This window comes from Saimiri boliviensis, chromosome 3 (assembly GCF_048565385.1).
Source record: "Saimiri boliviensis isolate mSaiBol1 chromosome 3, mSaiBol1.pri, whole genome shotgun sequence".
Lineage (NCBI taxonomy): Eukaryota > Metazoa > Chordata > Mammalia > Primates > Cebidae > Saimiri > Saimiri boliviensis.
The window spans coordinates 148549664-148565284 of record NC_133451.1 but is presented as its reverse complement, the minus strand read 5'-3'; the positions used below and the strand labels follow the sequence as shown (position 1 = coordinate 148565284).

The 15621-nt window shown below is 45.4% G+C and overlaps 1 protein-coding gene across 2 annotated transcripts in view; it reads right to left on the bottom strand.

Moving 5' to 3' along the window:
- TBC1D9 (TBC1 domain family member 9) overlaps positions 1-15621 on the bottom strand; it is a 139407-nt gene that overhangs the window by 17771 nt on the left and 106015 nt on the right. For both annotated transcript variants that reach the window (XM_039479184.2, XM_074396886.1), the window contains exons 14-15: positions 1442-1540; positions 1181-1249 (exon numbers count right to left, since the gene is read on the bottom strand). In XM_039479184.2, the coding sequence (XP_039335118.1) occupies positions 1181-1249; positions 1442-1540 (168 nt within the window). The remainder of the gene's footprint in view (positions 1-1180; positions 1250-1441; positions 1541-15621) is intronic.

The window sequence follows — 15621 nt, the reverse complement described above, 5'->3', positions numbered from 1 at the left end:
TTGTTTTTTTGAGACAGAGTCTCACCAGGCTGGAGTACAATGGCATGATCTCAGCTTACTGCAACCTCTGCCTCCTGGGTTCAAGTGATTCTCCTGGCTCAGCCTCCCGAGTAGCTGGGATTACAGGCACATGCCGCCACACCAGCTAATTTTTTGTATCTTTAGTAGAGACAGGGTTTCACCATGTTAGCCAGGCTTGTCTCAAACACCTGACCTCGTGATCCACCTGCCTCACCCTCCCAAAGTGCTGGCATTCTGTAATCCCAGTACTTTGTGAGGCTGAGGTAGAGGTCAGGAGTTCAAGACCAGCCTGGCCAACATAGTGAACATCATCACTACTTAAAAAAAAAGAAGAGCCGGGTGCGGTGGCTCACGCCTGTAATCCCAGCACTTTGGGAGGCTGAGGCGGGCAGATCACGAAGTCAAGAGATCAAGACCATCCTGGTCAACATGGTGAAACCCTGTCTCTACTACAAATACAAAAAAATTAGCTGGGTGTGGTGGCGCGCACCTGTAGTCCCAGCTACTTGGGATGATGAGGTGGGAGAATTGCTTGTACCCGGGAGGTGGAGGTTGCGGTGAGCCAAGATCGCGCCATTGTGCTCCAGCCTGGCACCTGGTGACGGAGTGAGACTCTGTCTCAAAAAAAAAAAAAAAAAAAAAAGACAAATACAAAAACTAGCTGGCTGTGGTGGTGTGTGTCTGTAATCCTGGCTGTATCTGGGCAACAGAGTGAGAGCAAGACTCTGTCTCAAGAAAAAAAAAAAAAAAAAAAAAAAATCACAAACATTTAACCAATTATGCCTTTCCTTCAGTATTTAAACAGCTTTATCCTAACCACATAAGGGTGTTTTTACAGCTTAACATAGGCAATCACAATTTGCAAGAATTCAGGCAGAACTTAAACTTGCTCACCATTGTTTGAATAAGTGTTATGATGCAGTAACCTATTTTCTTAGGTTCGAGGAAACAACTAGAATATTATATAGAGTGCAAGGGAACTAAAACATCAATTAAATTGGTTCTAAGAGTGTTTCTTTTCATATTAAGTACTCCGGTTTTGTACTTTCAGTTCTATCTTTCTATTTATGTTATCCCTTAATTTAACAGAAAAATCTAGAACTGAATTAAGTGAACTTCTTTACGCCTTTGAATAGGCATGAATTATTCTGAAACCCACCTTGAAAAGAGCATAAAGTTCTTCCAGCTCATCGATGGTAAAGGAAGTTTCTGTCACAATGGTTCGTACCTGTAACAACATAAGCACAATGAATTTCACAAACTCAAAAAATGTCGTGCTGGGAAAATCCCTGATTTTCCCCTTTCAAATTGTTTTCTGTCTGTCAGGCAGGAATTCACAGCCGGCAGGAATTCACAGCTAGCAGGAGCATGAGGAGGAGGAGGATGGTAAAGGCTGCCTGCTGCTTCTCAAAGGACTTACCACGTTGCGTTTCGTAGTATCCTCCAGTGTCTGGATCACTTTCAGTCTCTGTTTGAATCTCATCTGTTCAATCAAATCTGCCCGGATGGTGCCGAATTTCTGGAAAGGAGCAATATTGGTGTCTCTGAAAACACCTGTTATGGCACACAATGTCCTGTCTGCAGAATGCCTGCAATACATGCTTGACACATGAAAGAAATGTCTTGTCACGTGACAGGCATCCTACACTACACCTTTAGTTGCTGTTTTAAAGCCATCGAGCAACCGGAAAGAAATATCTGGAAATTCTCAGGCATCTTATTAGCTGAATTAAATTTCAGAGTCAAATGTACCTTCCTCAAGTCAAGTTTGTCAAGAAGAAGGGCTAAATAAGGCTACTTGTATGTGAACAAACACTTCAAAGAAAGAATCTCAACTAGCAGAACGGTCTAAGGCTAACAATTAGACTGGGAGATTGGAAGAAACCTCCAACCCTGTGTGAGGCTTCCTGCTCCTGACCACTAGGTTCAAGAGCATCTGTCCATCTGGCCCAGAAATGCATGCTGTGTGTCCCCTGATGGCGGACACTGGGAGCTAGCCGTGTCTTCAAGCTCCCTAGTACTCCCTAAATGTCTGTTGTCAAAAGCCAAACCAGTCTGTCCATCTGAAGGCAGAGAAAGAAGCTGTAAGGTTTTTATATCTCTTAGTAATGCAAAAGAAAGACAAAGAAACCCTGCTTAAAGTATGAAGCTCAACCCATGGAAGCAGTGACTGCAACACTTAAATATATTTGGAAATTAAACAGGTATCTGAGACGGGTCTCAATCAGCTTAGAGGTTATTTTGCCAAGGTCGAGGACATCCCTGGGAAAGAGAGATGCAAGTCACAGTAGAATATGAAGCTTGCACTTTTTCCAGGGAGGATTTTTAAGACTTCAGTATTTAAAGGGGAAGAAGGGTGGGGGGCGGGGAAAGGAGGGTATGGTCACGTTCCTGTGAGGCTTTGATCACTGCTCACTGAATACACATGTTGTATGTGAAAAGATGGGGCAGATGGAACAGTCAACTGTGTATTTGTCTGGCACTCAGTCAATCTGCACTTTACATAAGATAAAGTAAACAAACAGTAGAGGAAGATGTTAAATATGACCTGACTTTAAGGTTGGCGGGGGGCGGTTGGGGGAAGTAGGTGGGAGTGATTTCTAGTCTTCTGTTGTCTTATATACCTGTGAAGAGCTGTGAATTTACATTGTCAGGGTGAGGGGGGGCCCCCCTGGGAGACATGAGGCCTTCTATCTTACAGCTATCTGTCCAGGAACAAAAGGAAAGGCAGCTTTTTGCATGACTCAGTTTCCAAGCATAACTTTTCCCTTTGGCAAAGTGCGTTTGGGGTCCTGAGATTTTGCTTTCCTTTTGCATATTTAAAGGATAAAGAAAAGTTGACAAACAGCATCAAGTGTTGGCAAAGATATGGTGCAATCAAAACTCTTATATACTGCTGGCTGGAGTATCAGTTGGTAAGGCCATTCTGGAAATCTGTCTGGCAGTATCTACTGACTGAGCCTTCTTATGACTCTCATGTTTCACTACTATGTATATGCCCCAAAGAAAAGCATATACGTGTGTGTACAGATATGCCATATATATATATATATATATATATATATATATATAACTGAAAGACATGTGTTAGAATATTAATAGTGACACTATTAACCAAAAGCTAGTAACCACTCAAATGCCCATTCATAGGATGGATAAATGGCAGTCTAGTCACATAATCAACTACTACGCAGCAATGAAAAGAATAATATGTTTAAATCTTACAATCGTAATCCTAAGCAAAAACCAGAACTAAAAGAGCATATTCTGTAAGATTCCATTTATATTTATATGAAGTTGAAAAGAAATTAAACAATCTTTGCTTTTAAAAGTCTGGAGATTTATTAAGCCTAATCGGATGGACAGTGACACAAGAGAGGCACCAGGGGCATTCCATGTTGCTACCTTTGATCTGGGAAAATGGTTACGTGAGTGCATGGAAACAGAGGCTTTAAAAAGACTGCCTTTATACATTCATACCACACAAAGGCCTTTAGACCTCTTCATCAACACTACTCCCCAGGAATTTGCAACCATTTTTATCACCTGCACTTTTTTTGTTGTTGTTGTGAAACATGAACTCGATATGTTTAATAAAGCTTAGTGTTACCAAAATCACGGTATAAACATCAAGTCATATGCCCACATTATAGAATGCCATTTACAAAAAATATTCCTCAGGAAGCCTCTACATCCGCTGGGCTGTGCTCAAAGAGAGCCTGATCGAAGCCTGGGGTCTCTGGGTGGGCAGAAAAGGTGAGTGCGGGGGTGGGGGAAAACTCAGGGTAGGGGGAGGAGGGCAGGGAGGAGGGAAAGTGGAGAAAAATGCAGACTCAGAAACAGTCCATATAACAGCTCAAAAACAACTAGCCGGTGATATTATCACAATGATACAGTGCAAATCAAAGCAAAGTAGAAATAATTCAGCTGATACAGCAGGCTATGCTGCCAAGAACCCAGATGGTGTCCCTCCTGCGGCCATCAGCACGCACGGGCCTCCTCACTCACCATCTCTCCAGAGCGTTCACTCGCTTCCCTCTGGCTCACTTACACGCACTCTCTCGCTAGGAAACACAGAAGGTATTTTGTGTTTGCAGCTAGTAACCTTGGTCAGATGAGTCCCCTGAAACATCTCTGAAGGAGGAACATGCCTCGGCCTCTCAAAGCAGCAAAGAAAATGGCTGCTTCCTGCTGGTGGCTGGCTTGGGTTTTAGAGTCAGGAGGCAGGGGGCATCAGGCCCCTCTTGGTCAGCTTGGCACCGCCAGCTGCCTTGCTGTTCTTTGCCGCCATGCCACACAGGAGGGAACGTGTCAGTTCGGAGCTGGAGGTGCCTTGAGCGGACCACTCGTCCTTCAGGGAGTCTTCCTCTTCCTCCGAGTCCATATTGTAAGAGTAGCTCCTCACTTTCAAGGTGAATGGGGAATGGGCTGACCTCTGGCCTTGAACCTCACCTCCATCTTCCTGGCTTTGGTGACCCTTGTGTTTACCTTCTCTGAAGGATTTCAGAGACAAGCAGAACCTCACCTCCATCTTCCTGGCTTTCGTGACCCTTGTGTTTACCTTCTCTGAAGGATTTCAGAGACAAGACAGCACCTTCCTGTCTTGCCCAGCAGGCTGTCATAAGGAGTCAAGTACCTGCTGCAGCCCACCCCCCCAGTTTTCAGTTTCTCCCCCAGCACTTCCGAAAACCTGAAGGGCGACTTCAACTTGTCCTGCTTGGTGAGGGAGAGGGCCTTGATGAGCTTGCTTGCCAACTGCTCCTGGTCGCTGACCATCTTCTTCTTAATCTTTAGCTGACTTAGGAAGTCAGATGAGGCCTTGTGCTCATCCCAAGTCTGGTTCCTCCCCCTGGCTTTCTCCATTCCTAGGAGGGCATTGTGTTCCTCCTCGGGCCCCTTGTGTCTCTTCCTTATCCCTGCTCCCGGCTCACAGCCATCTGATGTCAGCAGAGACTTGCTGCTCAGCTTTCCGCTACTGCTGCAGCTCTTCCCTCTCTTGCCCAGGTCCAGAGCAGCTGGGCAGGGTTCTGTCCAGCCCATGGAACCTACCCGTGCTTCAAGCCCCTCCTCAACCACCCACAGGGCTCGGGCTTCCACAGCATGCTGTGGCAGCCGCGACTCCAGAGGTGGCAGCTCCGTGGGGCCCTCGTCCATGTCCTCCACCTCCGCCTTCACCTCCCGCTCAGCCAGCTGCTCTTCCTCTGCGCCCTCCCACAGTGGCTTTGGAGTCTTGCAGGGGGTCAAGTGGATGGGCTTATCTTCAGATGAGAGTGCCAGATGCTTGGGCCCATCGGCCAGGAGTGGCAGGTCAGGGGCCAGGCTGTCTGCGTCAGTAGCCACTGTGGGCTCCAGCAGGAAAGGGCAGGGCCTCCCATAGTGCAGTAGCAGGGCTTGGAACTGGTACCCGGGAGGGATATCTGAGAACAAGGGCCTGGAAGGGGCTGGAGGCTTCCTTCTCCAACTCCAAGTCTTTCTTCTCAACCACATTCTCAGGGCCCTCCTCGAGGGTGATACCCGGGGTGGGTGGCAGGGAGGCGGGTGGCAGGGGGAGAGCTGGGGGTGGCAGGATAGATGTAGGTGGGAGGCTTGGACATGTCGCTAGCTTCTGGATGACCTTGGCCTTCATGGCAGCCGTGGGGCAGGCACAGGGCTACTGCAGCAGGCTCATGGTAGGCCAGGCCCAGGGGGCTTCCGAGGCAGCAGCCTGGGGCTGACAGTGGCCAGGCCAGCCTTGCCCATGGCCTTCAGGCCCCGCTTGCTCCCTTTTTCCATCTCTGCTTGGTGGTCCTGTGCCTTCAGCCGCTCCTGCACCAGCTGGGTGCTCCTCTGCCGTTCCAGGGTTGGGGCCGCCTGCTGTTGCGGTACAGGAACTCCTGTTGCTGTAGGAAGCGCTGCTGTGAGAAGAGCTGCAGCTGCTGGGTGCGATGCAGAAGGCTGAGGCCCTGGCGGGTACAGGGCAGGTCAGAGGGGCGGCATGGTGGCCCGCTCCATCGGCTCCGCAAAGTGAGGCATGTGATCGCTGGGAATGACCCCCAGCTGGTGCGACTGGGGATCCCTGACAAACTGGTAGGCCAATGTCAGGGAGCCCTCCAGGCCAAGTGGGAATGCATGGGGCCATGCCCTGGTGCAGAGATGGGGGACCAAGCCGTAGGGATGTCTGGAGAGCCACAGGGACGTGCTGGCCCAGTGGGCCAACCAGGGGTGCGCGGCCAGATGGGTCAGATGGGTATGAGCCTGCCAGTGCCAAGCCTCCGGTCATCATGAGGTTGAGATTCAGGCTGTTAGGAGCGCAGCTGGTAGGGTGCAGGTGGGCCAGGTCAGCCAGCTCCTTACTATCTCAGCAGCTGCTCCTGATCCTGGTCCAGCCGCACTCCCAGAAGCCGTTCCTCCTGCTGTCCAGCCAGATCATCCACACAGTCCTCATCTGCTCCTCCGTGCCTTTGACATTACTCAGCAACAGAGAGAGCTCTTGGTCTGGCAGCCCAGGGCCCAGCCAGCTACTGTTGCCACTGTCCTTCTGCCGGACCACAGCCACTGTAATGCCCACGGGCAGGTGTCACACTTTTGTCTCACCCTGGGTACCGGAGCCCTCGTGCCTGAAAGCCTTGGTGCTCTTGGACCTCTTGGGGTCCTGCTTCAGCTGCCTGCTGCTGCTGGCTGCTATCGCCTCCACTTTTAACTGCTACTAAGCCAGTATCCTCCTGCAAGAGCCTCTAAAGACATCTCCATGCTTCCTCCACACAAGGCACCATTCTCTTTTCCCAGTAGTAAGAGTGGTTCTTCTAGAACCAGAGTCAGACAACACTCTTCCTTTGTTTAAAATTTCAGTGGTTTTTCGTCCTCTTTTAGGATAAAATTCCAAGGCCTGTAAGCCTTTCCACCTTTCACCATGCCTCTCTGACCAGCCACCACCAACCTCTTCTTAGTCCTCGTCAGTTCTAGTGGCCCCTTCTCGTTCCCCAAGGGTGTCATGTAGGCTCCCTGCCAGCCAGGGCCTGAGCACCGGCTGCTGGCTGCCCGCTCTGTGCTTCTCTCAGACAGTGCTGTGTTCCATCCTCCATAGCATCTGTCTCTCTGCTAATTGTCATCACACCAGAACAATAAACCCGCAGAGAAACAGTACGTCCGCCCTTCACCGTGCGGTGCTCCTTCTTACTTGCACTTAGCACAGCCTTGCATTTGTTTTTTTGCTTAGTAAATCTCTGGCCACTTACTCTATGGCAGAGACTGTGCCTAGGCCATGAGCCAAGGGCAGTGCTGATTCACATGTAAGTGCTCGACAAATATTTGCTGAACTCAGGGGGTCCTCATGATCATCCCAGGAAGTAAGTGCTCTTCCTATCCCCATTTCAGCTCAAGGAAATGGGGATAGGAAGCTCAAGGAAAAAAGCTCAAGGAAATCGAAGTTTACAAAAATCACTAACTTGCCCAAGTCTACAGAGCTGGTAAGTGGCAAAGCCAAGTTTCAACCCAGGTCGTCTGATTCGAGAACTTGTGCTCTTGACTCTATCCTGGGGGACTCCCTAGGACCTTACCTCTCTGATTTGCTGCTCAGCACAGTAGATGCTCAATCACTGGCTAGGGATGCCAGATTCAACGAATAAAAATACAGGAATTACAGGAAGCCCAGTTAAATTTGAATTTCAGAAAAACAATGAATCATTTTTCACTATAAGTATGTCCCAATCAATATTAAGTAATCCTGCATTTTTTCTGACAATGCTATAAATGGCACCTCTCTATAGATCAGTCCATGTCATGGACTCTAAACTATCACATTTCCTAAAAGTTGGATTTACTGCAAAAAAGACTATGCCTTTCTAGTACCTTTTACTTTCTCTCTGTTTTGAAAGGACTAAGCCAGGGAATGCAGTTTTGACCCAGGTATCTATTCCTTTCAGATAATCAGAGCAAAAGGGTAGTAGACAAAAGATGGGTAGACATCTCTGAATCTACCCAGCCCATCTTCCACCAGCACTGTGGTGAGTGGGTCTCAACCTTAAAAAGAGGGAATTATGAAAGAAACTTCGTATCTGCAAATTAGTTTCTTCCATAGGCCTTGCAAAGGTGGAATCAGATTCTTCTCAGCAATGAAGATGCAATATTTATTTGCAATGAAAAGCTGGAATTCAAGAGTTAGTAGGGGCTGCCATTAATGATGAAAAGCAATCATATTTAATTCACTCTGGGGTTATATCTTTGGCTAGAAAAGAAAAACTCTCAAGGAAGGTAAGTCTTTTGATCCAAACAGAAAAGTAGTGAGCTTCCATTGCAAATTACATACCTAATGATGAAGAACTGGATTTATTATTTCAAACTGGTCATAGTATGCCTGTGATCAATAAAAAACACTAGCTGTGAGACAGACGGAAAGACAGTTTTATTGTACCTACAACTGTTAGGGACATTAACACGCCATTTCATTTGCATCTCACAATAACTTTAGTGAGTCCAGACTGTTAACTCTGTTTTGTATCTGGGCAAACCAAGGCTTGGAGAGGCTAATTAAGTTCCCCAGAGTTCCACAGTGGCTGAGCTGCAAGTAGTCTGAGACTCAGATAAATAGTTCTGTAACTCCACCAACTACCATTCTATCATAGGCAGTAAGTTCTTCCTTGTCTCTGGGTAGAAAAGAACATAAATGCTGGAGCTAGACAAAATTTGATTCAAATTCCTGTTCTAATTAGCTATGTGATTGGGCAACTCAGCTGAGTCTTCTGACCCTGTTTCTTCCTCTGTAAAATGAGACCCAAAGCTGTCCTTGTAAAACTGTGTTGGAGAAAAAGATACATTAATTTAAAGTATCAATAATAGTAACTAATATTAAACATTGACTTGGTAATCTTTTGCAGGTTGCTAAGCAAAAGAGCTATTTCCTCCCAAGCCTGACATTCAAAGAGCCCCGTGTGTCTCATATCTAATTAATATCAACTGGAAATGGATTCTGCTATTTGTGAGGCAGGACCCCTTCCTCAGCCAGGCCTCTGCAACTTGCCAGAGACAGAACACAATGACCCTTCCCTCTGGAGCAAATGGTCCCAATCTAAAAGGAACCATGGACTCCAAGTTCCTGCTTGGCTATTTCTGGAGGATTTGTAAAGGAATGTGAGCAATTATAATGACAAAGGGGTCTCTCCCCCGTCTCCACTTTGGGAGGGGCTCTGCTAGAAGGAAATGCCAAAAATAGGACAAACAAAACTTGGTTCAGTAAATGCTGCAGCCCACACTTCCCATTACCCAAAACAAAGACACAGGTGTGGATATAATATCTTTTCCCAGGTACCGCATGTTCCAGTTCCTTGAGAAGCACTAATTCACTAATGTAACAATAATACTTGATCCAGCAAACAGAATTTATGCTGGAGGTGAGGGAGCCTACAATTATTTTAATTTTCTAAAATTTCCCTTCCTTGAACACTAAACAAAATTATCCATCTTTGTTTATAGCTCTTCTCCAACTCAACTATTTAAAAATTTTGTTTTGACGTAATCCAACTCAGTTCTTATCTGAATGTTTCTGTGTGGTCTGTTTCTCATTTTTCGGTTTAATTTCTAACATCTTTATGGGAAGAAAGCCTTTTTTTTTTTTTTTTTTTTTTTTTTTTTTTTGAGACAGGGTCTTACTCTATTGTCCAAGTGGGAGTGCAGTGGTTCACTGCAGCCTCAACTTCCTAGGCTCAGATGATCCTCCCACCTCAGCCTCCTGAGTAGCTGGGACTGCAGGCACATGACAACATGCCTGGCTAATTGCATGTTTTGTAGACGGGGAGTCTCCCTGTGCTGCCCAGGCATGTCTCAAATTCCAGGGCTCAAGTGGTTTGCCCACTTTGGCTTCCCAAAGTGCTGAGATTATAGATGTGAGCCATGGCACCTGGCCAGAAAGGCAATTTTCAAAGCAGACAGTACTTCTTTTTGTTGCTTTGCCCCTGTGGTTACTGATACCAACCAACAAATTGGTATGTAGCCCTTCATTTCATACCACCTTCCCCCATTCTGCAGGCAGATGTTCCCTTTCTCTCCCCCAGACTTAGAACAAAGAGCAAGTAGCTCAGATAAAGGAATACGATGGAGAGGAGTCTGTCTCAGGTGTATGTTCTGTGGCCCCTCCCACTCCACCATCATTCCTAAGCAAAACAAGAGTTCCCCTAACCATGCTGGGCAGTGTTTCTGTGATTTACTTTATCTTTCAAAGCTTACCCTGGGTTACTGGGAAGACAAGGATGGATGAAGAACAGATACAGATTTTTAAAAGAGACCAACCACAAGGTCAAGCTCAATCAAGTTCAATCAGCCCTTCCTTTCTAAACTCTACAAAGAGACCTTGAAATCTTTAAATGCTACCCAGCAAAACAAAACAACAAGAAAGCTCAATTTAAGTCCCAGGGCCGTGGAATGATATGAATGAGTCTGCCCACCACAGGGAAATTTACTGAAATAAAAAGAAGGCATTGTTTCTAATATGCAAAGTCTATGGTTTATTTCTATTTTAAAATAAAACTGGGTCATCAAATTATGCTCAAAATGCCTCTTCCGTGTTTCTGAGTTTGTGGGGTTGTTTTCTCAATATGCAGAATGGGGTTCACTACTGTTAGCAGAAGGCTGAGCACCAGTGACACCTGAGAGGCACTCCTTGATCAGAAATAACTCCAAATACTTAAGGTAGTAAAGGAGGCTCTGCCTTGGATGACTGGGTGAGAGAGAAGAGAAATCAATGGAATGTGAGGCTTTAGAGTATAGAAAAGCCTAACACTGCAGGAGGCAGAGCCCAAGAGACGAGAGAGGGATTCTCAAACACAGGGGCTGGGAAGGAGCGGCCCCCCACACTCCGCCTTGACTTCTATGATGGTGGCATCTGACTGTACCTGTGTACTTGTGTGTTAGTGGTGAGTAGATGTTCAGAATGGCAGAAGAGGAGGGTGAAGGGGGAAGAGGAGGCAGGAGGTGACAAGAAGGGACAAGGATATGAATTCAGGTGAAGACTGGTGGAGTTCCACATTTGCTGAATGGACGGCCCTCTCTAGGGTACTCTGATCTCTAAAGAGTCTGAATCCATGACTCTATTCTCATCAGGGAACATCCTCATAACTCTGCCAGAAGTGGGCCCATGTTTTGCATTTGAATACAGTATTTATATTTTACTTAAAAATATATCATTTAATATTTTATGCTCCTCTAGGTGCCATGTCTTTTAAGATCTCTTGTCTACAGAAATAGCTAGAGAAGCAGTTGTTACATAAAGTAAATAAGGAAATTACAAAAACCATTTAATTTCAGTACCCCATGTGAACTATTAGCTGTAGTGTGAACATGCTGCTGATTAAATTACAAAAAAATAGCTCTAAGCACAGTGCCCGTATCACTGTATTTTTCCCTAGAATTTATTTTGAAAGTTGCTCTCAAGCAGAAATCATGAACAGGCAGCCAGTAGGCTAGAAAGTCCACAATGAACATGTTTGGCCCATGGAATATTATAAAAGATAGGAACATTCATCACACCTGTAATCCCAGCACTTTGGGAGGCTGAGGTAGGCAGATCACGAGGTCAGGAGTTTGAGACCAACGTGGCCAATACGGTGAAACCCAGTCTCTACTAAAAATACAAAAACTAGCCAGGGATGGTGGCATGTGTCTGTAGTCTCAGCTACTTGGGAGGCTGAGGCAGAAAAATTGCTTGAACCTAGGAGGAGGAGGTTGCAGTGAGCCGAGATTGCATCACTATGCTCCAGGTTGGGAGACAGAGCAAGACTGTCCAAAAAAAAAAAAAAAGGAACATTCAAATAAAATAAAGATGATTTACAACTTCTCTTGAACAATTAAAAATTCTGGCAGCAATGGTTCCTTGCCTCAGGTGGTAAACAGACTGTCTACTCTAGAGGTCACAGCTGTCTAGTTCCCTAAGCCCACCCTTTCCTACCACCTTCACTCCCTGCCCCATTGCTAAGTGCCTTGCTGAGTGACACCACAGTCATGTGAATTTGTAACTCTTCTCTGTAGTATTTTCTTTTACTTTCTTTTTTTTTTTGAGATGGAGTTTTGCTCTTGTTGCCCAGGCTGGAGTACAGTGGTACAATCTCAGCTTACTGCCTGCAATTTCTGCCTCCCGGGTTCAAGTGATTCTCCTGCCTCTGCCTCCCGAGTAGCAGGGGTTACAGGCACCCACCACCATGCCTGGCTAATTTTTTTTTGTATTTTTAGTAGAGATGTGGTTTTGCCATGTTGGCCAGGCTGGCATTGAACTCCTGACCTCAAGTGATCCACCTGCCTTGGCCTCCCAAAGTGCTAGGATTACAGGCGTGAGCCACCATGCCTGGCCTCTAGAGTATTATCTTTACATATATGCCATTAAGTAAAGTTCGGCCTCTATAAAGGTGACATGCTTTTGACAGCTGGACGTTGTAGAAAGGGCACAGTTTCACTGCCACATGTAGCAAGTGGGACACATAGCAAGTCCCAGGTTTCACAGAAATTTTGTAAAAACCGATGGCCCTCATCGTCTTCATCAGCAATACAGGGAAAATAATTCCTACCTCTTTGGAATGGTGTAAGAATTTTAAGCACATATAGGTAAAGCAATTAGTATGGTAGCTTTTATTATTCCTAGTATTGTTGACAAGAGGAAGATAAAGAGGAGGGGAAAAAAACACGCTTTCAAATCAGCAAAACCTGGCCGGGCACTGTGGCTCATGCCTGTAATCCCAGCACTTTGGGAGGCCAAGGTGGGCAGATCACTTGAGCTCATCAAGATGAGCCTGGCCAACATGGTGAAACCCTATCTCCACAAAAAAGACAAAAATTAGCCAGGTGTGGTGGTGCAGCTACTCCGGAGGGTGAGGTGGGAGGATGGCCTGAGCCTGGGAGGTAGAAGTTGGAGTGAGCTGAGATGGTGCCACTACACTCCAGCCTAGGTGATAGGGCAAGACCTTGTCTCAACAGTAGATCAGCAAAACTTGCTAATGTTATAACCAAGGTTCCATTAACAACTGGCGAGAACTAACTTACAGGTCCACATTTTCTTTTGAGGTATAAACAAACTTTTAAAAGTTAAACTTAAAATTCAAAGCGACAGATTAGCAAATGCCATACCTAAAACTCATTTTATCTGTTAGAGATACATTCTTTTACAGGTAAAATAATATAGTGTTTGGAGCTTAAGTTACTCCGGCGGGGGGTGGGGGGGGGGGAGGTGGGGAGGAATAAAATAAAACAAAGATCAGAAAAATGTTGATAATTGTTGGGACTGGATGATGGGTTAAAGGAAATGTATTATGTCATCCTTTTGACTTGTATTGTGCTTGAAAATATCTGTATGTTAAAAAAAGGAATTAAAACAATTCATGCCAAGTGCTGATAATGTATCCCCAGGGCAGAGCATGATACCTGCCATAAGAAAGGTGCATATAAAATCTTAAAGATTTTCTTGGCTGGGCGCAGTGGCTCACACCTGTAATCTTAGCACTTTGGGAGGCCCAGGTGGATGGATTGTTTGAGGTCAGGAGTTCAGGACCAACCTAGCCAGCTTGGTGAAACCCCATCTCTACTAAAAATGCCAAAAATTAGCCAGGTTGTGGTGGTGCACGCCTGTTGTTTCAGCTACTTGGGAGGCTGAGGCATGAGAATTGCTTGAATCCAGGAGGTGGAGCTTGCAGTGAGCCAAGATCAAGCCACTGCACTCCAGCTTGGGGGACACAGGAAGACCCTGCTTCAAACTTAAAAAAAAAAAAAAAAAAAAAAAATACAAATGCTGTTTTTAGCGTCTCTTGGGTCTTTCCCATATACAACCATACTATCTTTTTTGCTTGTCTATTACTTCAGCTCTCCCCCTCCTCCAAATTGTTGCACAGGAAGCAGAGATAATGTACTTCAAAAAGAAGGCTCTCCAGTCTCCAGTGGCTGTTGGATGCCTTCCAAGTCAATTAGTGGTTTCAAGACTCCTACTAACCAGCTTCGCTGAACCAGCTGATTTCATGACCATCGGTACATCCATAATTCTCTCTTCGAATCCAGATAAACTCCCTTTGTCCTGGCTGTAAGGCAAAGGAGCTCCCACTTGGATACTGGCTGCCACTTTCTAGCTGTACAGTTTGGAATAACTAGCTCAACCTCTCTTAACTTACATTTTCATCTTAAAATGCACTGACATTTACATGGCAGGGCTGCCTATAAGGTACCCAGCACCTTCCTCCACACATGGCAGGCTCTTGATGAATAACAGCTATTATAGTAATCATTAATAAGCCAGGGACACATTACTCTAAGCTTTCACAAATGCCTAACTTCATAAATTGTGCCTTCTGTTTTATTAGCCACATCCTTGCCCTGCTTAACACTTTCAGACTAAACACATTGGGCTGGGCCATCTCAAACATGAAGTGGCTCTGTGACAGCTGTGTACCCACTGGAAGGCCTATTCACATCCCCTTTTCCATTCCTGAAGGGGCATCTCAGGCTATCAATCAAACTTGAAGGTTGGGACTTTGGTCTTCTACTTCTATATAACTCTGCCCAAAGTGCAGGCTTCACACAAGGGTCTACACAGAAGAAAACTGGAGTCTCATACTACCTACACAATTCCTTTCAACAGAGGCTTAGGCGAACTTAAAATGAGTGAGATTTTCCCTGTGAGGTATTTATAAAATGAAGTTACCAATATCAGACTGATTTCTAGCAACCTAGGGAGCCCTTAATCAAATCTCGAAAGATGAATGTGTTTTCAGGATTTCCTTCCTATGTTTCAGTTGTCATGGCTAATTCTCCTGAAGAACAGAAGGAAATGCATTGTGTACCTTAGAACACTCAGGTGTCATGCCTGAGCCCAAACCAGATTCTTATCCACATCAGTGATTAGCCCCATTGTGCATCCAGTGCAGCAAATCCCAACCCTCACCAGACGTTTGGATTCACCTGGGAAACTTTTTAAAAAGTACATACTCCTGGGCCTCATGCCTGAGATTCCGATTTAATTGGTCTAGGATGGAGCCTGGGAACTTACGATTTTAAAAGCTCAGCTTAAAAAAAAAAATTAAGTGATTTAATGCACAGGCAGGATTGAAAACCACCAATCTGAGAGTTAGGAGGGGGAAAAAAAACAATCAGCAAGAGTTCATGGTGTTTTCTTTAAGTTGATCTACAAGGCATCAGAGAGCTATTGGAAACATGAGCAGAATAGTGACACTTACGCAGAGAAGAGAAAACAAAATCCAGTTATCAGGCGCTGAAAGACCAGGTAATATAGGCACTGATATAGATTAAAATGATTGTCTTTCCAGGCAGAGGAAGGGAACTGAGGCTGTGTCCTGTGACAGGATGTTTGGCAGCCTGAGGGTCACATTAGGGATCAGCTCAAGAGGAGGTAAATGGAAACCAGCCCTTGGTCCTATCTCAATTTCTTTGCTTTCCCTTTAAAAATGGGCAAATTACTGACTTCAGCATGAAGCTAGCTTATCTGCTGTTGAGAATAAAGCTGAGATGACACATACTAAACTTTAATACCTTAGTCCAGAATTATTTTTAACAATAAACGTCTGAGGATTCCTTTAGAAAAACAACCCACAGATACATAAGCTCTTGCTGACATCATAAAATACTAGTCAAAATTCTTGG